The following is a 25081-nucleotide window of genomic DNA, read 5'->3' as shown; positions in this document are numbered from 1 at the left end:
TAGCACATCTCATGTCCTTATATAAAGCCTGAACCACATTATTATTACATTATCATATCTCATGTGCTTATATAATGTCTGTACCACTTTTTATTATTAGATTAGCATATCTCATCACCTTATATAATGTCTGAACCAAATTATTATTACATTAGCACCTCGTATGCCCTTATAAAATGTATGTACACTTGTTATTATTGCATTAGCACATCTCATGCACTTATATAATGTCTGCACCACTTGTTATTATTACATTATCACATCTCATGTGTATTCATATAATGTCTGTATCTCTTGTTATTGTTATGCTGGCATATCTCATGTCCTGAAATAATGTCTGTATTATGTTATTATTACCTTAGCACATTTAGTGTCCTTATACTTATTGTTATTATTTATTTACTTATTCATTGACATTTGATTACAATTAAAGTTCAACTGGGTAAGAGTCCATTTTCAGCAGAGGCCCGGGGAGAAAAGCTCCAAAGTATTACAAATCATTTTAAGAATAATAAATTTACAGTCTTTAAAAATAATACAAAAAATACATTTTAAATAATTATAACAAATAATATTTTCATTAAAAATAGATACAGTTTATATGACAATGATTTAATAGTTACAGAAATTTTAGCCAGTTTATTGAGAAATTAAAGGTGAGTTAATATAATAGAAACAGGAATTGCAATACAAAGTGAGAGAAAATCAGGCTTATGGTACATTTAGAGAGATAGCCAGGGCAAAGAAATTGATAGAAGTCAGAAAGTGAGTGAAGAAGGGAGAGTGAGGAGATGTAAATTATGAATATGTGTTTGTCCACATTTAAGGATGTAGATTAAGCTAGAAGGTTTTTCAGAATGGGTTTTGAAGGATGAGAGGGAGAGTGTAGACCTGATGGACAGAGATAAAAGTTCCAGGCATTAGCAAAATGGTATGAGTACAGACAACGCCCAACAGATTTTTGTGGATAGACAGGAGTTTTTGTTCATTGAATCATAATTACTGACTGTGAACATAGCTGTGCAGAACGTTGTTTAGTGCTAGACAAGCAGATGGATTCTAGATAATTTTATAGGTGACAACAAGCTGTGTGTATGTTAGCTGATGGGGTAGTTCTAACCGAGAAAGAATTTTTAGTGCTGTACAGCGGTGGGTTCTGAAAGGCGTATTTGCTGAAAATTTAGCAACTTTGACATAGCATTGTTCAAGTTTGATTTTTGTGATTCCTGAAGGTTGGTAAGGATAGTGGTACCATAAAGAAGTATAGGGAGCAGATATGTAGTGGCAAGTATAGCTTTAGTTGCACCAGTGACAAAGCTTTTGTCTCTGTAAAGCATCCCTAGTTTTTGATGAGTTTTTCTTTTGCAATTTTGTATATGCAGGTCAATTTTAAGATTATCATCTACTATCATACCTAGTAATTTTGTTATGAGAAGTAACTACAATGGCTGTATTATCAAGAGAGAGGGCTTTCATTTTTTTTCCATGAGAGAGGGATTTGGGGAAAAAAGTAGTAGTTTTCTTTTTTTTGGAGGGGGCGGGGGGTTGAGCATGAGTTGTGAGTTACATAGCTTCCTGGGTAATTTTTTTGGAGGTGTACCACGTTGTTAGATAAGCAAATGAGTATGGAGTCATTTGTGTACTGTATTAGAGAGGCCTGTTGTGTGGATGAGTGGAGAGTGTTGGTGAGAATATTAAAGAGGAGGTGACCAAAGATAGAGCCTTGTGGTACCCCACTGGTGACTCTGAGGTTTGAAGAGAGAGTGGAGTGCCATTTTACTGACTTATACCTATTGAACAAGTAGCTTTTGAACCATAGAAAGGTGGGCTGAGAGAGAGACCTAATGAGAACATTTAAAGTAGTAGTTTGGTGTGACAAACTGGTCGAAGGCTTTATACAAGTCTAGAAATAAAGAGGAGACTAGTTGGCAATATCTCTAGCTTTATTGACAGTATCTATATAGGTTATAAGTGCAGTGTTAGCACTATGGGAAGGACAGAAACCATGTTGTTTTGCGGATAGGAGTTCTTTCTTCAAAAGATAGTTTAGCAATCGTTTTTTAATACATTTTTGAAGTATTTTGGAGAGGGGGTAAGACTGATATAGGTCTAAAGTTAGTAATGTCTATCGAATTCCCTCCTTTGTGCAGAGGGATAATGTGTGACTTTTCCAGAGAAAGGGAATATGGGATTTCTGATATGACCTATTTATAAGGATTGAGAGAGGGTAGACAATGCTATTGTCTGCTATTTTAAGGTATTAACTTGGAAGGTTATGTTAGCACAGTTGATGTCCTTATGTAATGTCTACCCCTCTCATTGTATTTTGTATGTCTCTGCTGTTATGACCAATATCTGTTTGGAGATTGTCTCCATTAATTTCCAGTGTAAATAGGATTTTCTCAATTAGACCTTCTCAGTTATCAGGCATAAATAAATGATAAATAAACATGGTAGTCATAGTGAGTATATTAAGTAAATTAATGGTAGTGACTTGTTACATAAGGCAGTAATAATACTGGTCCTGTAACTATAAATTCAGGTAGTAGTGGGCCAGAATACAAAAACAAGCTGCTACTTAATCAGCATGCAGAATTTAAAATAATTGATACATAGCAGAGGAACTTTTATGCCAAGAACTTCATCACACCTGAACAGCATGGTGGCTTCTGCCTCATGGCTCCAGGTTATGGGTTTGAATCCTCCCTCTGGTCTTTGCTTATGTCAAATGTGCATGTTTTAATTATCTGCTGGTGGTCTATCTAAGTACCTCATTTTCCACTCACATCCCTGTATATGTATTGTCTTTACCCTTGCTCTTATGGCCTGAGTTGTAGTTTAAAGTGCTTGAGAAGGGTCCACTTCACTCATCTGGTTAGTAAATGATGGCTAAGCATTTTATCTAGCTGCACTGGTGACAAAAATTATTAAAATATAGTCACATGCATCCTTAAACTTGTCAGTATGGTTGAACGTGCTGTAAAATAAAACAAAGGACCAGTGTTCAAGGTCATAGCAAAGCAAACTAGTGGCAGGAGTGTGTTGGCAGTATGAAACATATAGGGGTAGCCACAACTGTTAGTGTAAAGTAAGCTAATACCCCTAAACAAATACATGAATACTGCTTTTGGTAGTAGCTGTGTACCACCAACTTGTACTTCCGCATGTTCCTGTGTGTGTGTGTGTGTGTGTGTGTGTGTGTGTGTGTGTGTGTGTGTGTGTGTGTGCTTGCACATGCTTGTACACGTTTGTGGGTGTTGTTTGTGTGTGCTTCTGCATGTATGTGTGCATTGCGTGTGTGTGTGTGTGTGTGTGTGTGTGTGTGTGTGTGTGTGTGTGTGTGTGTATGTGTGTATGTTGGGTAATGAGGATTTTATCGAACTTACTCAGCAAGCTGTTTAAAAAGAAGACTGTGAAAGACATTTTTTTTTGTTTCATTTTTGTTCAGGTTTTACCATTGTAAAATCATGCAGTGAACCTTAAAAAGGAAAGGACCCCCCCCTCCCCCCCAGGTTCTTACAGACGTAAATTTTGACACTTAGATTTTGAAAAATAACATTTCTGTTGCTGACTTGTATCTTTCTTTACACTTGATGAGTTCCTAAGTACTGATTGGTCTCTGAGTGCAGGCAGCTAACTTAGATCTAACAAAGCTATTCACTGCACCATAAAAAGATATTGCAATATATGTGATATATGGCTTGAAAGAGAAAAAAAATCCAGGCCTGAAAATCTTCTATGAATAAAGTTACAGTCTGTGAACTGGAAACAGATTTTGCCAGGAATGGCAACCTTAGACATTAAATTAGATTTACAAAGCACAGGATCTCAGATTAGGAATGAATGAGTCCTCTGCAGTGTCCTTTGGGAACAGGCTGGGCCGGGTAAAAAACATATTCAGTTAACATGCATATAGTGCACTATGTGCATTGAATGCTGCTAATGTTAGGCTATTCTCTCTATAGAATTCATTCAGAGTGAGATCATTTCTACAGCTGATATTGAAAATTTATTTTCAGAGGTTCCCAAAGAAGTAAAGAAAAAGTGCAGATTATTATTATTATTATTTTTATTATTACTATTATTATTATTATTGCTATTATTATGTTGTTGCTGTTATTATTATTTTGCACTACTACTGTAACAGCATAGCGTGCCTGTTATTTTTAATTCTTAATTTTTTTCTTGCTGTATAGTAAGATGCAAGCATTTTAACAGTTTGTCAGATATAATAAAGAACTGCAGATTCTGGAGTTGTAGTCCAGTATAAGTACATTTATGTAATATCTTGCATATAAACACTCAACCAAAGCAGTGCACTTTGATATCCATGGTCAGAGAAGAGCTGCCTGTGTACATTGGTATGGGGCCTTTAAAGCGAACAACAAAGGTAAGTCATAGATAAAAAATAATCTATTCCATAGGCTAGCAGGGAAACTATGTTAGGAATACCTGTCATTTGACTGGAGGAATAGAAGGACAATGTGTACAGCTAAGCAGTAAGTCTCACACTGTGACTGTGGGGCATAGTTAATGTGAATTGCCTTGTTGTGGAGACAGGTGTTTGATATCAGTCAAATCCACAAATCCAGCCAGATGTCTTGAGGATTACAGGAATGGCAGTCCAGGGTGAAGAAGGGAAGAAGTGATGGAGCTAAGGGACTTTAATGAAAAATGCAAAAGCAACAACGATTAGATTTCAGAACTTTAGTATACTGTGGAAATGCAGTCTCCTGTTTTATCAAGGAAGCTAGCCATTTTCTGGACTATGGGTCAAGAAAAGAAAGATGTTGTCTCATAGTAATACTTCCAGACTTGGTAAACCATAACCATCAAAACAATTCTTACATGGGCTCTGAGAGGCCCAGGCCTCTGTCAGATGTCATAATTTACACCCATAGCGTCAGAGGATAGCAATAAGTGGCAATAGATGAAGTAGAATGGTACATGCATTTGTGTGTGTGTGTGTGAAAAGGTCATCAGAAGAATGACAGAAAAGGCACCACATACCCCAAGACCAGCTGGTCTGATCGACCACATTCTAAGCATGACCACAATGCTGACAGAGTATAAAGAGGGACTTCAGGGTACATCAGGATGTGTTCTGTGTGGACAAAAGAGACTTGAGGCTAAAGGATTAAAATGCTAATGAGGAAATCATTTAAGGAGAATAGATAATCCACAACTGTGTTTGGAATGTAAAAACAGGTGGAAGTCACAGCTGGAAACCATTAGTTGGCATGGGAGTATTTCTTAAAACATCTAATGCCTGTGTTTGTACAGTTCTTCTGTGCCTCTGTGCCTGTACAATGGAAAAATTTTGTATGTTACTCTGTTCCCTTTCAGAAACATCCTACATTGGTTTGTGGAAGATATTACCAGTGAAGAGAGTGATGATTGGTGGTTGTGGTGATGGCAGTGTCACTAATGTTGCCAGTAATATGTATTTAAGTGATCAGAGTTAAATCTGTGGGACATAATGCCTTTGGTAACTTCATAATGAACATATGAAGTAATTCAGTGATTTTTTTGACTCAAGGCTTTGTTGCTATTTTTTTCATCCATCATTTATTTGCTTTCTAGTGCCATAGACACTAGGGGCTATTTCAGTAATTATTTCAAGAACTTATATAAAAAAAGTTAAACTGTTAAGCCTGCACCACTGGCATTGAGGAATAAAGGCCTGCCTATGGCACAAGCACCATGAAGTCAATTAGTGGTTCAGACACCTGCTTAAGCTGGCAAAGGAGTATGGGCAGATCCAGATGAGCTCTGCCACAATCCCTTGCAGGAGAAGCAGTAATACAAATGTGCAGCCCAGGGGTGGATGTATGGCTCACCAAGTCACTGTCTTCAGCACAGGTGTGCAGAAGCTGGCACTCACATAGGGAAGGAACCATGGACCTCCGTGGAGATACAGAATGCATAGCCCCCTTCTCAGGGGAAGGGGTTAGGCCTTTACAATTGTCCTCATTGCCAGAATGACTGTGAGGGCATAAAGCACCTTCATAACTGCCTGAGTGACAACCCCTTGTAGATGGCTGCCTGAATGACAACTCCCTGTGCATATACCTTGCCCTGAACCTGGGTGAAAGTCACAGGTACGGAAATGAATGAGCCGTATTCAGTTGAGCAGAGGCTTTATGGTCAGTAGGTACAGGATAAACTCCTTCTAGAAATAAAAAAAGGTTAAACTTGGAATACTAAGCAGAGAAACTTGTAATCCATTTATTTGTAGTGACTATAACTGCTACTCTTAGGAGGTAGAACTTTTCAAGTGGAAAAAGAAGTCCGAGAAGTACGAAGTTCTATTAATCGCATGTCCACTTTATCCCTTCCTTGTGTAATGCTGAAAGCATGTATGGTCACATTTTAACAAAGTATACAAAACTAGGAATTATTAGAAAAAAGTCATTGCTATGTCCAAAGAAGTGACCCAGTATTTTAGCTTACTGTAGAGTGGTCCATATTATGACTGCATGTCCTGACAATAATTTTTCATTCAGTATGATCTCTTCACTTGCTGGTAGTGTTACTGCAGTTGCTCCTTTCTGCTTAGAAACCATGTGAAGTCCACTGATTTATTGAGCAATATTAGCCACATTTTCATCTATTGACCTCTTAATTTTCAATAAGCTAATACCAGGGGTACAACCTGTTAATCTCCATTTTGTAGTACAGTCTATTGCAGCTTCCAGAAGTCCGAAACACTGAAGTAACAGCAGTGTCTGGACAGTATATGTCACTTTAGTAATAGTTCCATGTGCCACTGAGTAACAGTAGCAACATTAATGTATATGCAGTGTGTAACAATGCAACAAATGAATTCTCTGGGTAGTGTGTTCCACAGCAGTCTTAACCATGCCTAGACAATATTTGCCACTACAGTGACAAAAGTGCCCAAACAGCATTTACTACACATTGTCCAGGTACTGCTTTCCTGTAGTAACACTGAGTTGCAAGCTTTGTCTAGGCAGTGTGTAGCACTGAAGTGACAGTATTGTCTGGCATTGTGTATCACTGCAGCAACAGCAGTGCCTGGACAGTGTTATCATTGTAGTGAAAGTAGCGTATCTGCATTGTGAAACACTAAACTGAAAATAGTGTCTGTGCAGTCTGTCCCACTGCAGTGACAGCAGTATCTGTGCAATGCATACTACTGAAGAGACAGCATGGCTTGGGCAGTGTATACCAATGCAACAACAACAGTACCTAGGCGGCATATGCTACTGCAATAACATTAGTATCAACACAGTGTGTATCGATGCAGTAACAGCAGTGTTTGGAATTGTGGACTCCTGCAGTAACAGCATCAAGTGGAAAGTGTGTACTACTACTGTGGCAGCCTTGCCTGTGCATTATGCACCACTTGAAGTAAAATCAGTACACAGAAACTGTGTATCACTATAGCAACAGCAGTGTCTTGATAGTGTGTGCCATTGATTGCCAGCAGTGTTTGGGCAGTGTACACCACTGAAGTATCAGCTTTATCTGGACAGCATGTGCCACTGCAGTGTTTAGTGTCTCTACAGTGTGTACCGATACAGTGACAGCAGAGTCTGGTATACACTATCAAGACCCTTTAGTTGTTGCAGTGCTACATGTCACTTGATAATGCTGCACTCCAGTAAACATATTTCACAGGCAGTAGTATAACTGCAGTGGTATATATACACTGTTTAAAACTCTGGTCATTCTAGTGGGACACTCTGCCCAGACATTTGTATTACTGCAGTGGTGCACAGTGCAAGACACTGCCTTACACTGGTATTCTATACACTGCCCAGACACTACTGTCACTTAAGTGACATATGACTGTAGTATCTCAGCAATGTGTACAGCTGAACTACCTGCAGTATCTGGGTTGTATGTAGCATTGCAGAGACAACAGTGTGCACCAGTGTGTGTCTGGGAAACATGTAAACAGTGACATGACAGCAGCATCTGAAAAGCAGTAACTGGGCATAGTGTAGCATTGCAGTTACAACACCAGCTAACTATGTGTACCACTGTAGTAACAGCAGTGCCTAGAAACTGTATTACTGTAGTGGCAGCAGTGTCTGGGCAGTATGTACCACAGCAGAACAGCAGCAGCAGAGCCTGAATAATGAGTGCCACTGAAGTTACAGCAGTGCCTGTGAAGTATGTAACATTGAAGTGATAGTGGTGTTTGAATAATGTATGCCACTGTAGTGATACCAATGTGTGGCCTGTGTGTACCACTACAGTAACAGCAAAACCAGGGAAGTATGTATCACTGCACTGCCAGCAGTACCTGAACCATGCATACCATTGCTGTCACTGCAGTGCCTGAACAGTGTGCTGTACTATAGTAACAGCATTGCCTGATCAGTGGTTCCACTGCAGTAACATTAGAGTGTAGGCATCATGCATCACTGCTGCAACAACAGTATCACAGCACTGTGTACCACCTCATCATCAATGTGAACCACTGCTGTGAGATCAGAGTCTGGACAGTATATACTACTGAAGTGACCTCGAAAAAAAACAATGTAAAAGCAAACCAAGAGCTGTTAAAACAAACCAAAATGACACAGGACGTACAACTCTCAAAAACTTTAATAATTTGCGCTTTTGTCTTTAAAATATTCCAAGACTTCTTCAGAAATTTTTTTCAGATAAAACATACAATGATCTAAGAACTTTTATATAAACTATTACTGATCACATGATGTCAGAAATACCACCAAAGGGAGATTTTATTTAAAGTGGTAGTCACCTTAACGCTTAAACACAATTCAAGGGCACATATAATTTAAAATAAAAAAAGAGTAAAGCAGTACATCCATAACAGTTCATCACTGATTTTGTATTAAAAGTAGAAAAAGTAACAAAAAAATAATAAAATAGTAGCAAAGAAAGACATCAGCTCCTTAATTTTGTAGTTTATGGTTTCAAGGATTTTAATTTTAAAATACAGGTGATTGAACATGTTCATTCAAGCTTGGCGAAGAGTTAGAGTTCAATTACAATTGCCAATACAATTCTTGTTTTTCTAAATACAAAGGCCAAAATCCTCTTCTCTTACCAGTTGTATTTCTTTCTATTACCTTAAATTTAAAAACATGCCCAGGATGGTGCTGAATGTGTCTATACAAAACATTATCACTTTTTTCTTTCCTGATATCATATAAATGCTCATATATTCGATCTTTCAATTTCCTTTCACTCTTACCTATGTAAAATGCTTGGCATGTCTGGTATAATGCAATGTAAGCAGCACCTTTAGTCTCACAGTTAAATTTGCCTTTAGGAAAATATTTCTGTCCTTTTATTTAGAAAAATTCACCTACTTTAATGTGTTTACAATAATTGTATCAACCGTATCTAGTCATGCATTCTATCTTATTCCCATAGCTTTTATTCAATGTACCTTCAAAGGTATTCTTTAAGAATAGCCCTTTCCTATACACTACAATAGGTCTTACTCCAATTCCTTCCCTAAATTCATCATCCCTAAGGATGTTCCATTTTTTTCATTAACAGCCTTTACTAAATTACTATCCAAAATAAATGTGATGCAGTGACAACAGAGTCTGCATATTGCATTCCCCCTATTTGCCAAAACCCACCATAGTGTGTACCATTGCAGTAACACTAAAGTCTAGACAGTGTGCACCACTACAGTGACAGCAGGATCTGGACAGTGTGTACCACTGCAGTAACATCAATGTCTAGCAAGTGGCTGAGCTGTGTGCTACACTGAAATGGCAGCACTCTTTGAGAAGCAGTTTCTGGGCAGTGTGTGCAGTTGCATTAATAACAGTGTCTGGCATTGTGTGCCACTGTACTAAAAGCAGTGTCTTGGCAGTATATACCAGTGTAGTGATATCAGTGCCTATACAATGTACACCAATGCAGTAATAACAATGCTTGAAAATGTGACCACTGCAGTGATAGTTTACCCAGCATGTACCACTGCAACAGCAATATCTTGACAGTATGTCCCACTGCAATGACAGCACCTCCTGAGCAATGTGTACCACCTCAGTGACAGCAGAGCCTAGCCAGTATATAACAGTGAAGTAACAGTAGCATCTGCATCTGAAAAATAGTGTCTGTGCAGTGTGCACCATTGCAGTGTCTGGCTTTGTGTACCATTGCAGTAACAGCATTGTTTAGACAATGCTGTTACTGCAATGGTACACAAAGCCAGACAATGCAATGCTGTTACTGCAATAGTGTCTGTGCAGTGTGCACCATAGCAGTGTCTGGCTTTGTGTACCATTGCAGTAACAGCATTGTCTAAACAATGTGTTACACTACAGTGACAGCAATGTCTTAGTAGTGTGAGCTATTAATATTACAAGTAGTACCTGGGAAGTGTGTAACACTGCAGTGATAGTAGTCTCTTAGTTTGTACCCCTGCAGTGAGAGCATTATGTATGCAGTTTGTATCACAGCATTGCCAGCAGTATCTGGCCACGGCACTGCAGTAACAGCAGTGCTTACTCAGTGTACACTGCTGCAGTGGAAGTAGTTATCTTGTGGGTACCACTACTGTGATAGCAGTACCCAGGCTGTGTATGATACTGTAGCGATGGCAGAGCCTGTGCAGTGTGTGACACTGTAATAATAGTACATCTGGATAGCTTTTATCATTACAGTGATAGTAATGTGTGGGTAGTGAGCACAACATTCCAGTGCCAGAAGAGACAGGGGACTGTGTAAAGCTGCAGTGACAGCATTGTCTTGGGAGGGTATACCTGTGAAATGACAGCAGTATCTGGGTGGTATGTGCCACTGCAGTCACAATGTCATTTGGGCAGTCTATTCTACTGTGATTATAGCAGTGCATGTTAATTGCATACCACTGAACTGACGGTAGTGATGGTATAATGTATACCAGTGAACAGAAAGCAGTGTCTTGGCAATATGTATCACATCTGTAACAACAGTGCTTGTCAGGGTTATCCATAAAATGACAGCAATGTCTGGATAGTTTGTACCACTGCAATAACATTAGTGTCTGGGCAGTGTCTATCACTGTAGTGACAGTAGTGTCTCACATCATATTCTCCTGCAGTAACAGCAGTGTCTGGGCTGTTTGTGCCACTAAGTACCAACAGAATCTAAGCATTGTTTGCCACTGAAGTTACAGTTGTGTCTGGAAAGTATGTAACACTACAGTAACAGTAGTGCATTAATGGTGTTCCAATACAATGACAGCAGTACCTGGGAAGTGTCTACCACTATGGATATAGTGGTGTCTGGGTAATGTGTATCACTGAATGCCAGCACTATCTCTGAAGGATGTAACACCTCACTGACAGCAAATTTATAGAAATAGTACCACTGCAGTAAAAGCAGTTCCTTGGCATTGTGTACCACTACAGAACAACAGTACATAGGCAGTGTGTGCCAATGCAGTAACAACAACAGAATCTGTCAAGAGTGTACTACTTCAGTGGCAGCAGTATCTGGGCAGTGTGCAGCACTGCAGTGCTTGCAGAGTCTGAGAGAATGTGCTACTGAATGTCAGCATTATCTGGGAAGTGTGCACCACTGTATTGACAGCAGAGTCTGAGCAGTATGTACCACTGCAGTGGAAGCAGTGTTTGAGCAGTGTGTGGTCACTGCATTGTCATCATAATATGGACATTACGCAGTGTTGTCAATATATGGACATTATGAAATACTGCAGTGGAACAATGTTTGGGCAGTGTGTGTACCACTACAGTGTCATCAGTATCAAGACACCGACTGAAGTCATCAAGAAGGAGCAGTGACAGAAGCAAATGTGGACTGAGTACCACTGCAGTGATAGTGATGGCTGGGCAGTTCAAATCACTCCTGCAACAGCAGAGTCTGGACCATGTGTCCTGTTTCAATCCCTCTTATTTGCTATTTCTGTTGAGCTAATTTGTAGGTACTAGTCTAAGCCCAGATAACTCTGGGAATGATCTCTACCCTCTCTTAAAGGGGAGGGGGTTGACACACCGAATGGATTACTTTACATTCAGTTTACCTATGCTATAATGTGTCATCACAGTATAAGTCTTGCTTCATTAGTTTTATTAAATACAGAAATATATCTAGAAAGTGCAATAAAAAGGGTGAAAAAAGATTTTTGCAGGGCAAGCCCTCTGCCCTGATATCTTTGGAAACTTCACCCCCAACAATCTCTTACTTAGATATCACAACTCCATGGTCCTACAACAATGAGGTGTACTGTTACATCATACTACTGAAATGCCTGTAGTTTTGACAAAGAAACATGATGAAAGTATGCTTGATGTACCCACACTCCTTCAAGGGTTTGATATCCCTTGGCACTGCTCCTCATCTGTCATTCCTTCAACCCCTGAATCTACTATTGAAAACAAGCTGGTCAACTGATACTTCACCATGTCTGACCTGTTACTGTGCTCTCATTTACACTGACATTTAAGTAAAGAGTATGTTGTAGAACCATACCAGAAAACTGTAGAGATGCATTGGCAAAGAAGTGGGTTAATTTCCAAATCTATAAGCTAGGGTTAAGGAAAAGCTAAGCATAATCTAGATGTCACTGTGGAACATGACCGTTCAATGATTCTTGATGAAGAATAATCAGTTTGTAGGCTTCTAATGCAAATTACAAAATTGTACGGGTGGATTTGGCATAATGGTTAAAGTCTTCACCTCATAGACATAAGATACAGGGTTTGATTCTGACCTCAGGTTATTGACTGTGCTTAAAATTGCCCTTCATGGCAGTTAGCATAGCATTCACCTACAAACCAATATACAGATGAAGCAGTATTTCTGATTGCAGAAACATTCTATCAAGTAGCTCACTGTGACGACCCACCACTGGACCAGTAATCAAGGACCCCCAACCTCATCACTGGCACCAGTGGGGACGTACACTGGGAGAATAACAGGCACATAAACAGTATTTTCAGATGCAGCTGTCTGCATCAAGTGCAATTTCCCTTAAGAGCACACAGAGACCATAGTCAGTCTGGGGCTGGTTTCTCCCTCTTTCTCCAGATCTCCAGTAAGACTCCCCACTGGCACAGCTATATAGTTGAGATCTTAGCTGAGTGGCCAAGCCAAGACCTCCAGCACCCGCTCTGTCCAAAACGTGCTTTGTGTCCCTGCCCAAGTAGTTGACACACACACTCGTTGAGGTTTGATTTACACAGACACATACACACATACACACACACACACACACACACACACACACACACACACACACACACACACACACACACACAGACACACACATGGGAAAGGTTGGCACAGGTTTACTAGCTATGCCCCCTTTTGCCCAGACTGTAAGGTTGTTATCACTGCCATCAGCCAATTCCTTATCACCTACTTTAAGGCCCTTAACAAAGAGTGTCCAATCTTACTGTGCAATATTAATATTAACACAAATGGTAGTTTAAGCAAAAGCAAGGCTATTAGGAGGGCCAACACAGTGTCACCAAATAAATATGCAAATGCTCTCACACCTTAAATATGTCTCACAAAGATCATCCACAATGAAAGGTCTAAATATATTTAATAATAAATAATAAAAGAACAAGAAAATATTAGGTATATATTCACAGTGACATCAGAGTTCAAATCACAGGAAATATTTAAAACAACATTACAGGACAGTCTCAAATAAATAAAGAAAAATATCTAAACTAAGCTTTGTTATATTCCTGACTATATCGAAGAGAATTGTACTGCTCCCCAGAAACTTACTTCATCAGAGCAAGGCAAAGTGGTGAATAGTTGTTTTAGTTATTGAGTTGTCAGGTCCAAGACAGAATACAGAATGCTGTGTCTTTCTAAGAGCCTTCTTAAATTAACATCCCAAAAATTACTGCTGGGATAGCTTGCAGAATGACACAATTTCTTGTCATCTAACTCTAACCCAAGTGAAACCCCCACTTCTGTAAGCTAGCAGTATTTATCATCTACCTGTAAAATACATAGACCTCAGATTTTTGGCTGATGCTGGAAGTCATAAAACAATTACCTTCCTTCATGTTTTCAAAACTAGTAATTAGTTTGCTTTAAAGACAATACAGAAAACTCCCTAGTACAGGCATTGTGTCTCTATCTACCATAAAGTAATTTAATTTCAGATATTTGTCTGAAGTTAACCTCCTATATTCCAGTTTCCATTGTTAAAATATATACATTTAAACAGTTACAATGATGTGTGTTCATTTCTGTTCTCTTCTAGCAGGGCACACTGCAGATTCATCTTTAAGCTCAGTACTTTGCAAAATACCTTTTAACACACGTCTGTACAGAACAATTTGATATACAAATGATATACAGTTCTGATACATTTGTAACACAAGCATCTTATATAGATCGTGTTGATATTCACAAATGACATATAATTATTAACAAATTCCAGATAGCTGTGCTGGTAGTATCTCCCTTTGTCACACTCATGCTTAAAAAAAAAAAGAAAAGAAAAACCTCTAATACAATTTGCATGAATGACCACCTCCCATCTGATAATTACAGGGCTGCACAACTATGGAGAAAGGAGAAATAGCCTGCACGAGCAAACACACCAAATGCATAAACTGTGCTCTTACAGTTTCACTATTAAAACAGCAAACATTGCAGGAGAATAGTAACATTAGAGAAACGGGACTGGGGGACTAACACACAGGGAAAATGGTCAATAACCACAATAAGTGAAGCTCAGAAGAACTAAACTTTTTAGTTTGTATACAAAATATACAGCTTAAGAAAATTTAGTTTAAAATTATTTTTTAGTGGTTAAAGACTGCTATGTTCTATAAAACTGGCCAGCATGCTCTTTGTAGTGAGTGATGTTTATGACAATTAGCATTTTCCCTGTCTAGATGCAGTGCATGAATGTATGGTCTGAAATATTATTAATTCTTAGAAGTTGAAATTCAATGACAGAGGGCTAAGGCCCTGTGGTACTCCAAGTTTTAATAGTATGAAACATAGTGAAATCATCTGATGGTGGTCTATGAAATAATAAGCAAAACTGCTTCAAAGACTTTCTTTTATGTCTTTTTAAGGTGTGGATATGCCAGCCTTCTACTGTACACTCTTTTATGTTTACTCCTTACACTTTCTTTAATCCAACTGCCCAGTTTGATTCCTGACACAATTAGAAAGTGCATCTGATTACGTGTTAATAAAATTGCTACAGCAGTATGTTTATATTTCTTGGCTGACAAGTGCTTCATTTTAGCCACAGTTTGGAAAGAAATAGACTCTTACAGTTAAATCATACTATAGGATATTGCAAGACCAAATTAAACATCAGTGCCACTTGGGATATGTGCCTTTATCTGCAAAAGAATCTCAACAGAACAATTCTCAACTTTTATTTTCTTCTAGTAAAAATAATTGCACTATGGTTGAATGTCTGAAGATATGAATCAGGATAAAATTACCAAACTGACTTACAAGCTCCATCCTGTAGTCCTGTGTTTGATTCCCTCAACTTCTACATGCAAAATATATGAATTTGAGAAATTCATTTAACCAGACAGTAGTAAATGTGTGTTCTAGTTTTGTTTCAACAGTGTCATTTTTGTTTCAAATTCCTTTTATTTCCACTCACAGTAAATAAACAATGTTCTGTAAAATACTTTTCAGTTTTAAAATATGAATATTTTGACAATTTTAATAATGATAAAATAATAATTTATCTTCATTGCACCAACTGTATCATATTTAAAAGAACTGAGAAGGGCATGATTTGGTTTTCTCAATCCTTCCCTTAGTGTGTTCTAAGAAGGGACAGACAAACCAAATTATGCTTGGATCCTGTCTGTGTATCTTACAAGTAATTATTTCATGTCCTTTTCTTCTTCAGTGTCTGAAGAAAAAGAAAATAATTCTGCTAAGGTGAACTTCTTGGGGATGAATTTAAACAGAAACCAAGCCACGGCAGGCCAATGGATTCTTCTGGTACTTGGCCTTGCGTTAACTATTGCCATCATAATCCTTGCTGTGAAGTTCTCTGGCATGAAAAGAAAAGTGAGAAAATCAGACTCGAAATTGGAACTGAAGTGAAAGCTGCCTTTGCCTGCCTGACTTCTGAATTTTCTTTCTAATCAGGTCATACTTCTGACTATGCAAGGGCTGCGCTATGTTGATTATTTTTAAATTTGGACTTTCGTAATTGAATATTCTTTTTTGTGGAACAAAATGGACTATGTGTTATAGCAGCTGGAAAAGGAATGCTATGTAAGCATTCACATTTTCTTATTACGGGTCTTTGCCATTTCAGAGCAAGCTGATAATACTGATAATATATGTATGTATGTATGTACACATTTTTTATTTGTTCTAAATAGTTGTGTGAACAAAATTATCATGACAAAGTCTTTATTTTATGCTGGTGCCAAACATTTGTTTCCTTTTCTACTGCAGTTTCTTGATATGCATAGCACATGCATAATTTAATTTACTTCGTGCAACTCAAAACAAGCTATGTCAAGTCCAAAATGCCAAGTAGAAGGACTGGGCTGAGAATTCTTTTTTTATCCATTATGACTTTAATTTTCTTGTTCAACATTTGAGACCCTCATGTCCTAGTTGTATAGCTCATTAGTGTGATATTCCAAAATCAATGTTTTACTGTCTGCATTTGACCCAAACCATATCTGACTGAAAAAATGCTGGCATCAGAAAAATACAAAACTGGGTATATATTGGCAAATGGATAAACCTTCCCCATCCCGCTTACTGTTCTGTGTTTATACTATGTTTACAGTTTATTTTAAGGTGCAGCAACCTTAAAGTCAGTATATTTAGCAAGAGGGAAATTGTTTTTTGCATTTCTCAGACTGATGTACTCAGTCCCAGTTTTAGAGAAAGGAATTGACCAGTAGCAGTGTTGATAAATCTGTGACAAAGTACCCTGTAATTCCATATCTTCTATATAGGAAAGGCATTGTAATATATAGACAACTGCAACAGGAGTAAGAGTTTTACTTCCTTATCTAAACAGCTACACCAACAGTAATGTCAGCATTTTCCACAAAGTAAGTGAGACATGCAACTGCTTTTAATGTAATGTTAAAGTCAGCTCTGCACCTCTGATGTGCGAGTCATATGCACATTTATTAGTGCTACATGATTTCAGAGTGCAAGGCCAGAAATGTCATATATATATATATATATATATATATATATATATATATATATATATATATATATATACATGCTTTGTGTTTCGATAACGGCTAATTCTAAGAAGGACTAAGAAGAAGAATTGAATTAACCTGAAGGGAGCTTGGCATCCTTCCAGCTATGCCCATAAATTGTTAAGCACACTGACCAGGCTGTTTAAGTGCCAATAGAAGGGTCACCCTTAATATACTGCAATGAAACTCAATTTATCAGACAATTAGGCTTCCAAATAGGTCATTGTTTTCAGTAATTCAGTCTGTCAGTATGTGGAATTACACTAACCAATTATGTACTTTTATAGTCTGAGCTTTTATCTGGAACTGGCCATAGACACTGGTCAGAAAAAAAGCAGTCTAACCTAAAAGTAAAAGTTGTGTTTTGTTTAGAATGACAAGGATATGGAAGTTATTTCCTAAATACACACTAAACCTATAATTGAATATAAACAGAATGACATTTAAATTATTTGAATTTTGGGATTGGTATGCTAGGTATCTAGGGGAGAAAAGTAGTATTACATAGATCTTGCCTAGGATACAGTGGTATTATAACAAGGGCTGCACTGAAAAAAGTGACAAGAAATAAGAAAAAAAGCTTTTTATAACTGTAACACAATGAATGTGTGATTGAACTCTGTCAGCCACAAAAGAAGGCTTCCCAACCACTAATACTTCAAAAAATGGTGAGGGTTAGACAAAATTTACAGTGCTGAAGAAACAGTGGATATTATTGGTTTCGTAATCAAATCTAGTTGTGGCATGTAATAAAGTTAATTAAGCAGTAAAGCTTACTGGGTTGGTATGATGGTTAAGGTGTTTGCCTCACCTACACAAAGTACAGGGTTTGATTCCTGCCTTTAGGAGGGAAGTTGGATTTGCTATGAAACCTACAAGATAGAAAGGCTAGTAACCACGGTGACCGTTACAGAGGATATGAAACCTACACGATAGAAAGGCTAGTAACCACCCTGACCATTACAGAGGAGCATCAAAATCATTTACTTTACTATCAAACTCTACAGTGCCTTACTGAACTTATAAAATGTATGAAATGTCTGTGGTCTATTAAATTCTTCCTATACATCAGAAAGCTATGATATCTTAACAGTCAGTCAGATAAATGGAAAAGGATCACCTATTTTCTAGTATAGCTTGTATTGTTTAATAAGGTTTTTTAAAGTTTGTTGATGTTAATTACTTTGTATATTATAAATTAGGGTGATCTTCCCTGCTTTGTTTCATCTGCACCATATAAAGCACTAAATTAGTCTTCAAAATTCATTACAGCTAATTTAGTTTCAAATCTGTGCTGTGTTAAGAACATATGATAACTTAACTTCCAGTTACCAGTCAACCTATTTAGAACACTAAACACAGAAAATTGTGTTAAGAACATGTTAACTTAACTTCCAGTTACCACTCAGCTCATTTAGAACACTAAATGCAACAAAAGATTGTATTAAGAATGTGTTATCTTAACTTAGTTACCACTCAGCACATTTAGAACACTAAATGCAACAAAAGATTATATTAAGAATGTGTTATCTTAACTTAGTTACCACTCAGCTCATTTAGAACACTAAATGCAACAAAAGATTATATTAAGAATGTGTTATCTTAACTTAGTTACCACTCAGCACATTTAGAACACTAAATGCAACAAAAGATTGTATTAAGAACATGTTATCTTAACTTACAGTTACCACTCAGCACATTTAGAACACTAAATGAAACAGAAGATTACATTTCATTTCCACCAGTAAAGGTAAGATTATCGACAGAACCTAGTTAAATTGCACTTTATGCCTCTCTGCATGAGGAAATATATTGGGTATCCCAACCCTAAAAGAGTGAATTGTTTGTCTTAAAATTGGAGAGCATTGGAAAACCAGAAATAATTCACACTTGTATTTTACTGCAACGTGTGATATTTCTGCCAAACTAATAGCACAGGCAGTTGTTGTTTTCTGCCCTTTAGGTCAGTCAGTGCTAAGGTGAAGAGCAGCTGCCTGGTAAGCCACAGTACTCAAACCTGGAGCTTGTCAAACTTCTTTCAAGACCTTCACCTGGTGGACTGCAGATGTGCAACAGACATGCACAGCATAAGAGCCAGTTAAAAAATTCATAAATAAATCCATATGCACAAATTTATGGAAAGCAGAAGAAGTGAAATATATATTATTCAGATATTTACTGAATTTTCTTGATTGACATTGAAAGGATCCAACTAACTAGTCAGAGCCTGTTTACTGCAGAACCTGAGAAGTAAAACTATAAAAGTTCTAGATTTTACAAAATAATAGTGTTAATAGAAATGCAAGAAATTACCTACTTTTAAAATAAAATTGAATAGAATGCAGAACTAAAAAAATGAAAACTCTCTTGTGGCAACAGGTGTTGGTGTAGGACTGTCATGCACATGGTCCTGGGTTCAAATATAGCATATTCCACAGACTTTAAAAGCAGCTTGTGTGGCTCAAAGGAGTAGGGCAATTAGCTTGTGTGATCGTGTTCATGGTTCTAATCTAGAAGAATAATACAAACAGTATAAAAGTGATATTAAAACATTAGGTGAACACAGTACTGGCAACTATTTAGAATGTGTTCAGTTAAATTATTTTTTAATGAAGGCTATGCCTAGGCTCATAATAATTACAATACACAAAACATTACTGGATATATAATAAAACACGATTATAAAACAAATACCCAAAGAAAAGCAATAAATAAATAATCACAGAAATGCCTTATCTGCAGGTTTCAATCAGTAGGGTAATGAATCTTACAGGTCAGGGGTATAATGGGAAAAATAATTGACCCCAAATGCTGCAAAAGGTGAACATCTCTGATAGTCCTCACACTGGCTGAGTAGAGAAGCTGAAATGGTTTGTTGTTTGTTTTATGTAGGTGGGACTCATCCCATGGAAGGTGTAATAGATAAGAACACGGGCTTTAAATTCAGATGTAAATTTTATTGGCCAATAATGTAGATGATGCAAAACCGGTATCATCTGTGCACTGTGTAAGGTACCAAAAAGTAAGTAACACATGATTCAGAGCATATAGAAATAAGAAATGCACAACTTAAATGGATGACGTAAGGAATAGTAGCTAAGTAATGTTAGTATCCAAAGCTAAAATATACATAAAATACACAATGTAGGACTACAGCATTGAGTAACTTTCTCCCTTCCCTGCTGGTTGTCACTGTTGTTACATGTACAGATAGAAGATAGCTAAGAGGAGAAAAAATGTGCAGAGTGATGGAATGAATGTGGTAACGAAAGACGAGAGCTTAATGGTATAGCCATAGCAAGATGAGTAAGTGAAAATAGTAAAAGCGAATCAGGTCGTACCGTAGGACCAAGGAAAGGAGTTAAGTTTGGACAATATGGCAGAGGGGCGAAGGAAAGCATTAGGAGTAGAAGGAAATAGATATGGAACACATTGAAAAGGGGAAGACGAGACTAGGAGATCGGTGCATAAAGGACTAATTAAGTTAGATAGCACTGCAATCTGAAGATAAGGAAACCTTAAAGTAAGACCTAATAATAACCATCAGACTTGATACTGAGGATGACTAGCTGGCCAAGACCTATAAATTATCCCCCAGTTGAATGTCCACCATTATATGACACACATATATGGTGTCCACCATTATATGACACACATATATGGTGTCCACCATTATATGACACACATATATGGTGTCCACCATTATATGACACACATATATGGTGTCCACCATTATATGAAACACATATATGGTGTCCACCATTATATGACACACATATATGGTGTCCACCATTATATGACACACATATATGGTGTCCACCATTATATGACATACATACATGGGTCCTGGTATGAAAACACTGTCGTTCATTGATATTTTTAACTGTTTTGCTAAGGCAAGATTTAAATGTCACTACCAGAAGTAATTTCATCTGTCTAGTTAACTTCATCCCTCTTTACCCCTTCCCAAAACCATAACCAAGAAACCAAATGAAAAAAAAAAAGAAATAAAGGTGTGGATAGAATGGAATTTTTCCAAAGCACCATTATTACATTTTATTACATTTTCCTGTTTGTCCTTCTTTAAAAATTTTTTCTTAGATAAATACATCTCACATGACACTAGACACACTTTTATTACTAACACACCATACCAAGCAATGTAATAAATAAATAGTTATGGACAAAGGCTTTTTTCTGTGTAAATGCTTTACTGTAAATTGTTTGTGCTGTGTTGTATGAAGTCTGTTAACATGTGAAAAGTATCATCCGAAACACTTGATATTATACTGTAATTTAAAAAAAAAAAGTTTCATTTCTTTAACTGAGGATTGGGGCTTTTTAATTCTGTATTTACTTGGTTTCAGATCATTAATTTATTTGATGTCTGAATTGTTTCTTATAAATCAGTGTTATCTTAAACATTCTGAATAAAACACTAACTCTGTTTTTCACTTGTGTGTTGCAGTATCAAATCTAAAACAAACGGCTAGCATATGAGCAATGGTATAGCTTACTCAACTATTCCCCAGATTCCATTTCAGAGATGCTGTATCATGAGTTAATTCTAAAGTGTAATGTAGCTGGAATTAGCCACAGACATTGTCATCACTTTTCTGGTCTGACTTCGGGGAACAGTTAAACATTCCTTGGACTGGGCACACAACTACCAAGAAACCCACACAGCTTATTTAGACTTACTTGGGACAATCAAAGTATAACCTAATACCCTAGTCATGGATGATTTCAACTATCCCTCCAATAATTGGGGATCTTCTATGAGCCCAAACTCACTTGCACAAAAGTTCTTGGACTTTGTTAATTCAAATGCCCTGAACAAATAGTGTGCCACCCCATAAGGGGTTCAAATATTTAAGACCTGGCCCTCACCAATATGAGTGACTAATGCAACTCCTCAGGTGTAGGGCCCAAACTGGTTAAATCCAACCATAAATCAGTCACATATGAAGTAGCAATAACACCAGAACTCCCCAAACAGAAGTCAGGTTAAAAATTACACCAAAGCTAACTATACCCTACTAAGGTGTGGCATAATAGACTTCCAAGCTCCAGTTTCCACAGTTGGCATTGATGCCTATACTAAGGTATACACTGATGCTCTCTATAAATATCTACACAAATGTATAGATACAACTGTGCCCGATAGGATTAAAGCAACAAGATCCTCAAGAAAAAACAAACCAACCTGGTGAATGTCTAGCATTAACAGATTATACAATAAGCAAAAGAAGCTGCTGTCTAAAAATACAAAAGTGAGAACCCAGAATTGGAACAAAACCCTCCACGGCCTAAACAAGCAAATAAAACAGCTTGTAAAAGGGTCTATATCACTTAATCAAACTTACTATATGTGGAATCCCTATTTTTCAGAGACAAATCAGTGAACAGACTTTTCATCAAACTTTTTCCTACAGCTAAACAATGTTAAGCCAGCTTAGCAACCATAAAAAAAATCATAAAGTTTAAAACCTAACCGGGTGGGGGCTATACCCTCCACACACCCCAATGTGGGAAGACTGCACCCCCCACACTCCCCCTAATTAAATATACCAACTATGAGATTGCACTACAGTGAGGTAAAAGGCAAATTTCAGATGGTGGCCAACCGTTGCTTTGCCCTAGGAAAACGTCCAATGAAAATTCCGTTCACTGATTTGTGTCATTGACAAATAGGTTCCAACAAATAGGGATATGACAATTAGTGTTTTCGACAAAGTGAATAGACCCCTTTTAAAATCCTCAAAGAGCAACTATGAAAAAAGTTTAGCAACCATAGCCAAGGAGAACCATAAGGCCTTCTTCAGCTATGTCTGCAACTTAAAAGGTAGGATTCAGATGTGTTTTGAACTAATTGTGGATGGTATCGCACACACTGACCCTGCAGAAATTGGAAACCTGCTAGCAGACAGGTTTGGTGAAAATCCCCCCCACTCCCTCCAAGCATACCATGTCTTCAACATCACCTCCTCCCTGCATCCCCTAAGAGCAAGTCATCAATGCTCTCTCCAAGACTAAGAATACAGCCTCCGTGGGACCAGAGGGTGTTCTGGGCTGTGTTCTTAATGTTCTTAAGCAAGAGGTAGCTACTCCACTAGGCACCCTATTCAACCACAGCATGAGTACTAGCTTTGTCCCCACTGAATGGAAAACAGTGACTGTTATCCCCCTCCACAAGAGTGGCTTGGCAACAGACCCAGGTAACTATAGACCCATAAGTTTAACCAGCCTGATTTGTATGGCAATGGAATGAATCATTGTGGATCTCATAAATAAGGATATAGGTGACCTCTGAACCCTAGATCCATCCCAGTTCAGTTTTATCTAGGGTAGGTTGTGCCTGTTAAACCTGGTGGACTTTTTCAAGAATGTGGCCAGAGCCATAGATGAAGGCAAAGCTGTGCACACAGCCTATCTTGACTTGGCCAAGGCCTTCAACACAATCCCATATTCGGACATCATTGACAAACTAACCCAGTTGAATATCAACTCCTATGATGTCAAATGGGTTGCAAACTGGCTCACAGATCAACAACACTCAGTCAAAGTGGGAGACTTCACCTCTACCAGCAGACCTGTCATCAGTGGGGTACCACAAGGTTCAGTGCTGGGCCCCCTATTGTTTGGCATATACTTCTTTGAAGTCTAGGCCAAAACAGAGGGGCTGTGCTTAACCAAGTTTGTGGATGACTGCAAATTAGGTGTTGTCATTGAATCCCCTAGTGATGTCAGTGTACTTCTAAAGGTATTTAGACCAATGATCGGTACCAAAGCCATGGTCTTAAACTAAATGCTAAAAAATGCATTATCATTCCCTTCAGTAAAAGCAATGTCCCTGCCGATTATAAAATAAACAATAATACCTGAGAGACCTGGTAACACAAGCTGACTGTGATCTCAACTTCGACCACCATGTGTCTACTGTGGTGAAGAAGATATTCTACGTCACTCACCTGATTAGCAAAGGCATCGCCTCAAGATCAAAAAAGGTTATAACTCCCCTGTGCTCATCCCGCATTGGGCCTATTATTGAATATAATGTTCCCTTTGGTATGTACTGTACCAGACACCTGCAGTAGCTTGAGAGACCTCAGAGATTTCTAACTAAGAAAATTCAGGGTCTGTAGCACATGTCTTATCTGGACAGACTGAAGTCACTGTCACCGTACTTAGTAGCGCATAGACTACCTAGAGGTGACATGTGTCTGACTTACAGGGCTACCTCTAACCCAAATCAAATGAAAATGGTGCACATCCATAAGTCAAATAGGGCTAGAGTCACCCACTTCTAGGGACTTCAATCTAGCCTGTGACATAACTAGGACCTGCTGGAGAGACAGTTGCATTTCTCAGAAGTTGCCACTCCTCTGGAATAGGCTTCCAATCCATGTCAAGCAGAGCACCTCCATGACCCTGTTTAAGAGCAATCTGGATGCCTGGATGGGAAACCATAAATTTCTGCCATGGATTGCCCCTGCTTCTCTATTGGACATGGGCAATCCTTGCTAGAAATATCTTGGACATAGGTGATATCTCTCATCTAGTATTATATTGGGATTTTACGGCTAGGTTTGTAAAGACCCTCAGGTCAATAGCCTAGTAACATCCTATGAACTAAGTATCTGCTATTAAAGTTGGTGACCTGGTCTGTTGATTGTCATTTTATTTTATTTTATTTATTTATTTGTTGTTTGGACTAATATCCTATGAACCTGTAAACTTATCTAACAAGGACCACAGCTCAAAATAGAGTTATAAGAACAGCATAACTCATGCCATCTGTCGCGACCCATTGACATGAATGGGAGTTTAAATCCCACCATCCTGTTGTGAAGGAAAGACCAAGATGGCAGCAGAGGGCTAGACTATCAGTCACACCATTGGTACCCATCAGGATAAAG

The 25081-nt window shown here is 38.0% G+C and overlaps 1 protein-coding gene across 1 annotated transcript in view; it reads left to right on the top strand.

Moving 5' to 3' along the window:
- ACE (angiotensin I converting enzyme) overlaps positions 1-21616 on the top strand; it is an 806509-nt gene extending 784893 nt beyond the window's left edge. The window contains exon 25 of the mRNA XM_044055209.1: positions 15827-21616. Within this exon, the coding sequence (XP_043911144.1) occupies positions 15827-16026 (200 nt within the window). The 3' untranslated portion in view covers positions 16027-21616. The remainder of the gene's footprint in view (positions 1-15826) is intronic.
- The last annotated feature ends 3465 nt before the right edge of the window (positions 21617-25081 follow it).

The sequence above is a fragment of the Protopterus annectens genome, chromosome 13.part0, assembly GCF_019279795.1.
Source record: "Protopterus annectens isolate FY-2018-M chromosome 13.part0, PAN1.0, whole genome shotgun sequence".
Classification (NCBI taxonomy): Eukaryota; Metazoa; Chordata; order Ceratodontiformes; family Protopteridae; genus Protopterus; species Protopterus annectens.
This window is presented reverse-complemented; position numbering and strand designations above follow the sequence as displayed.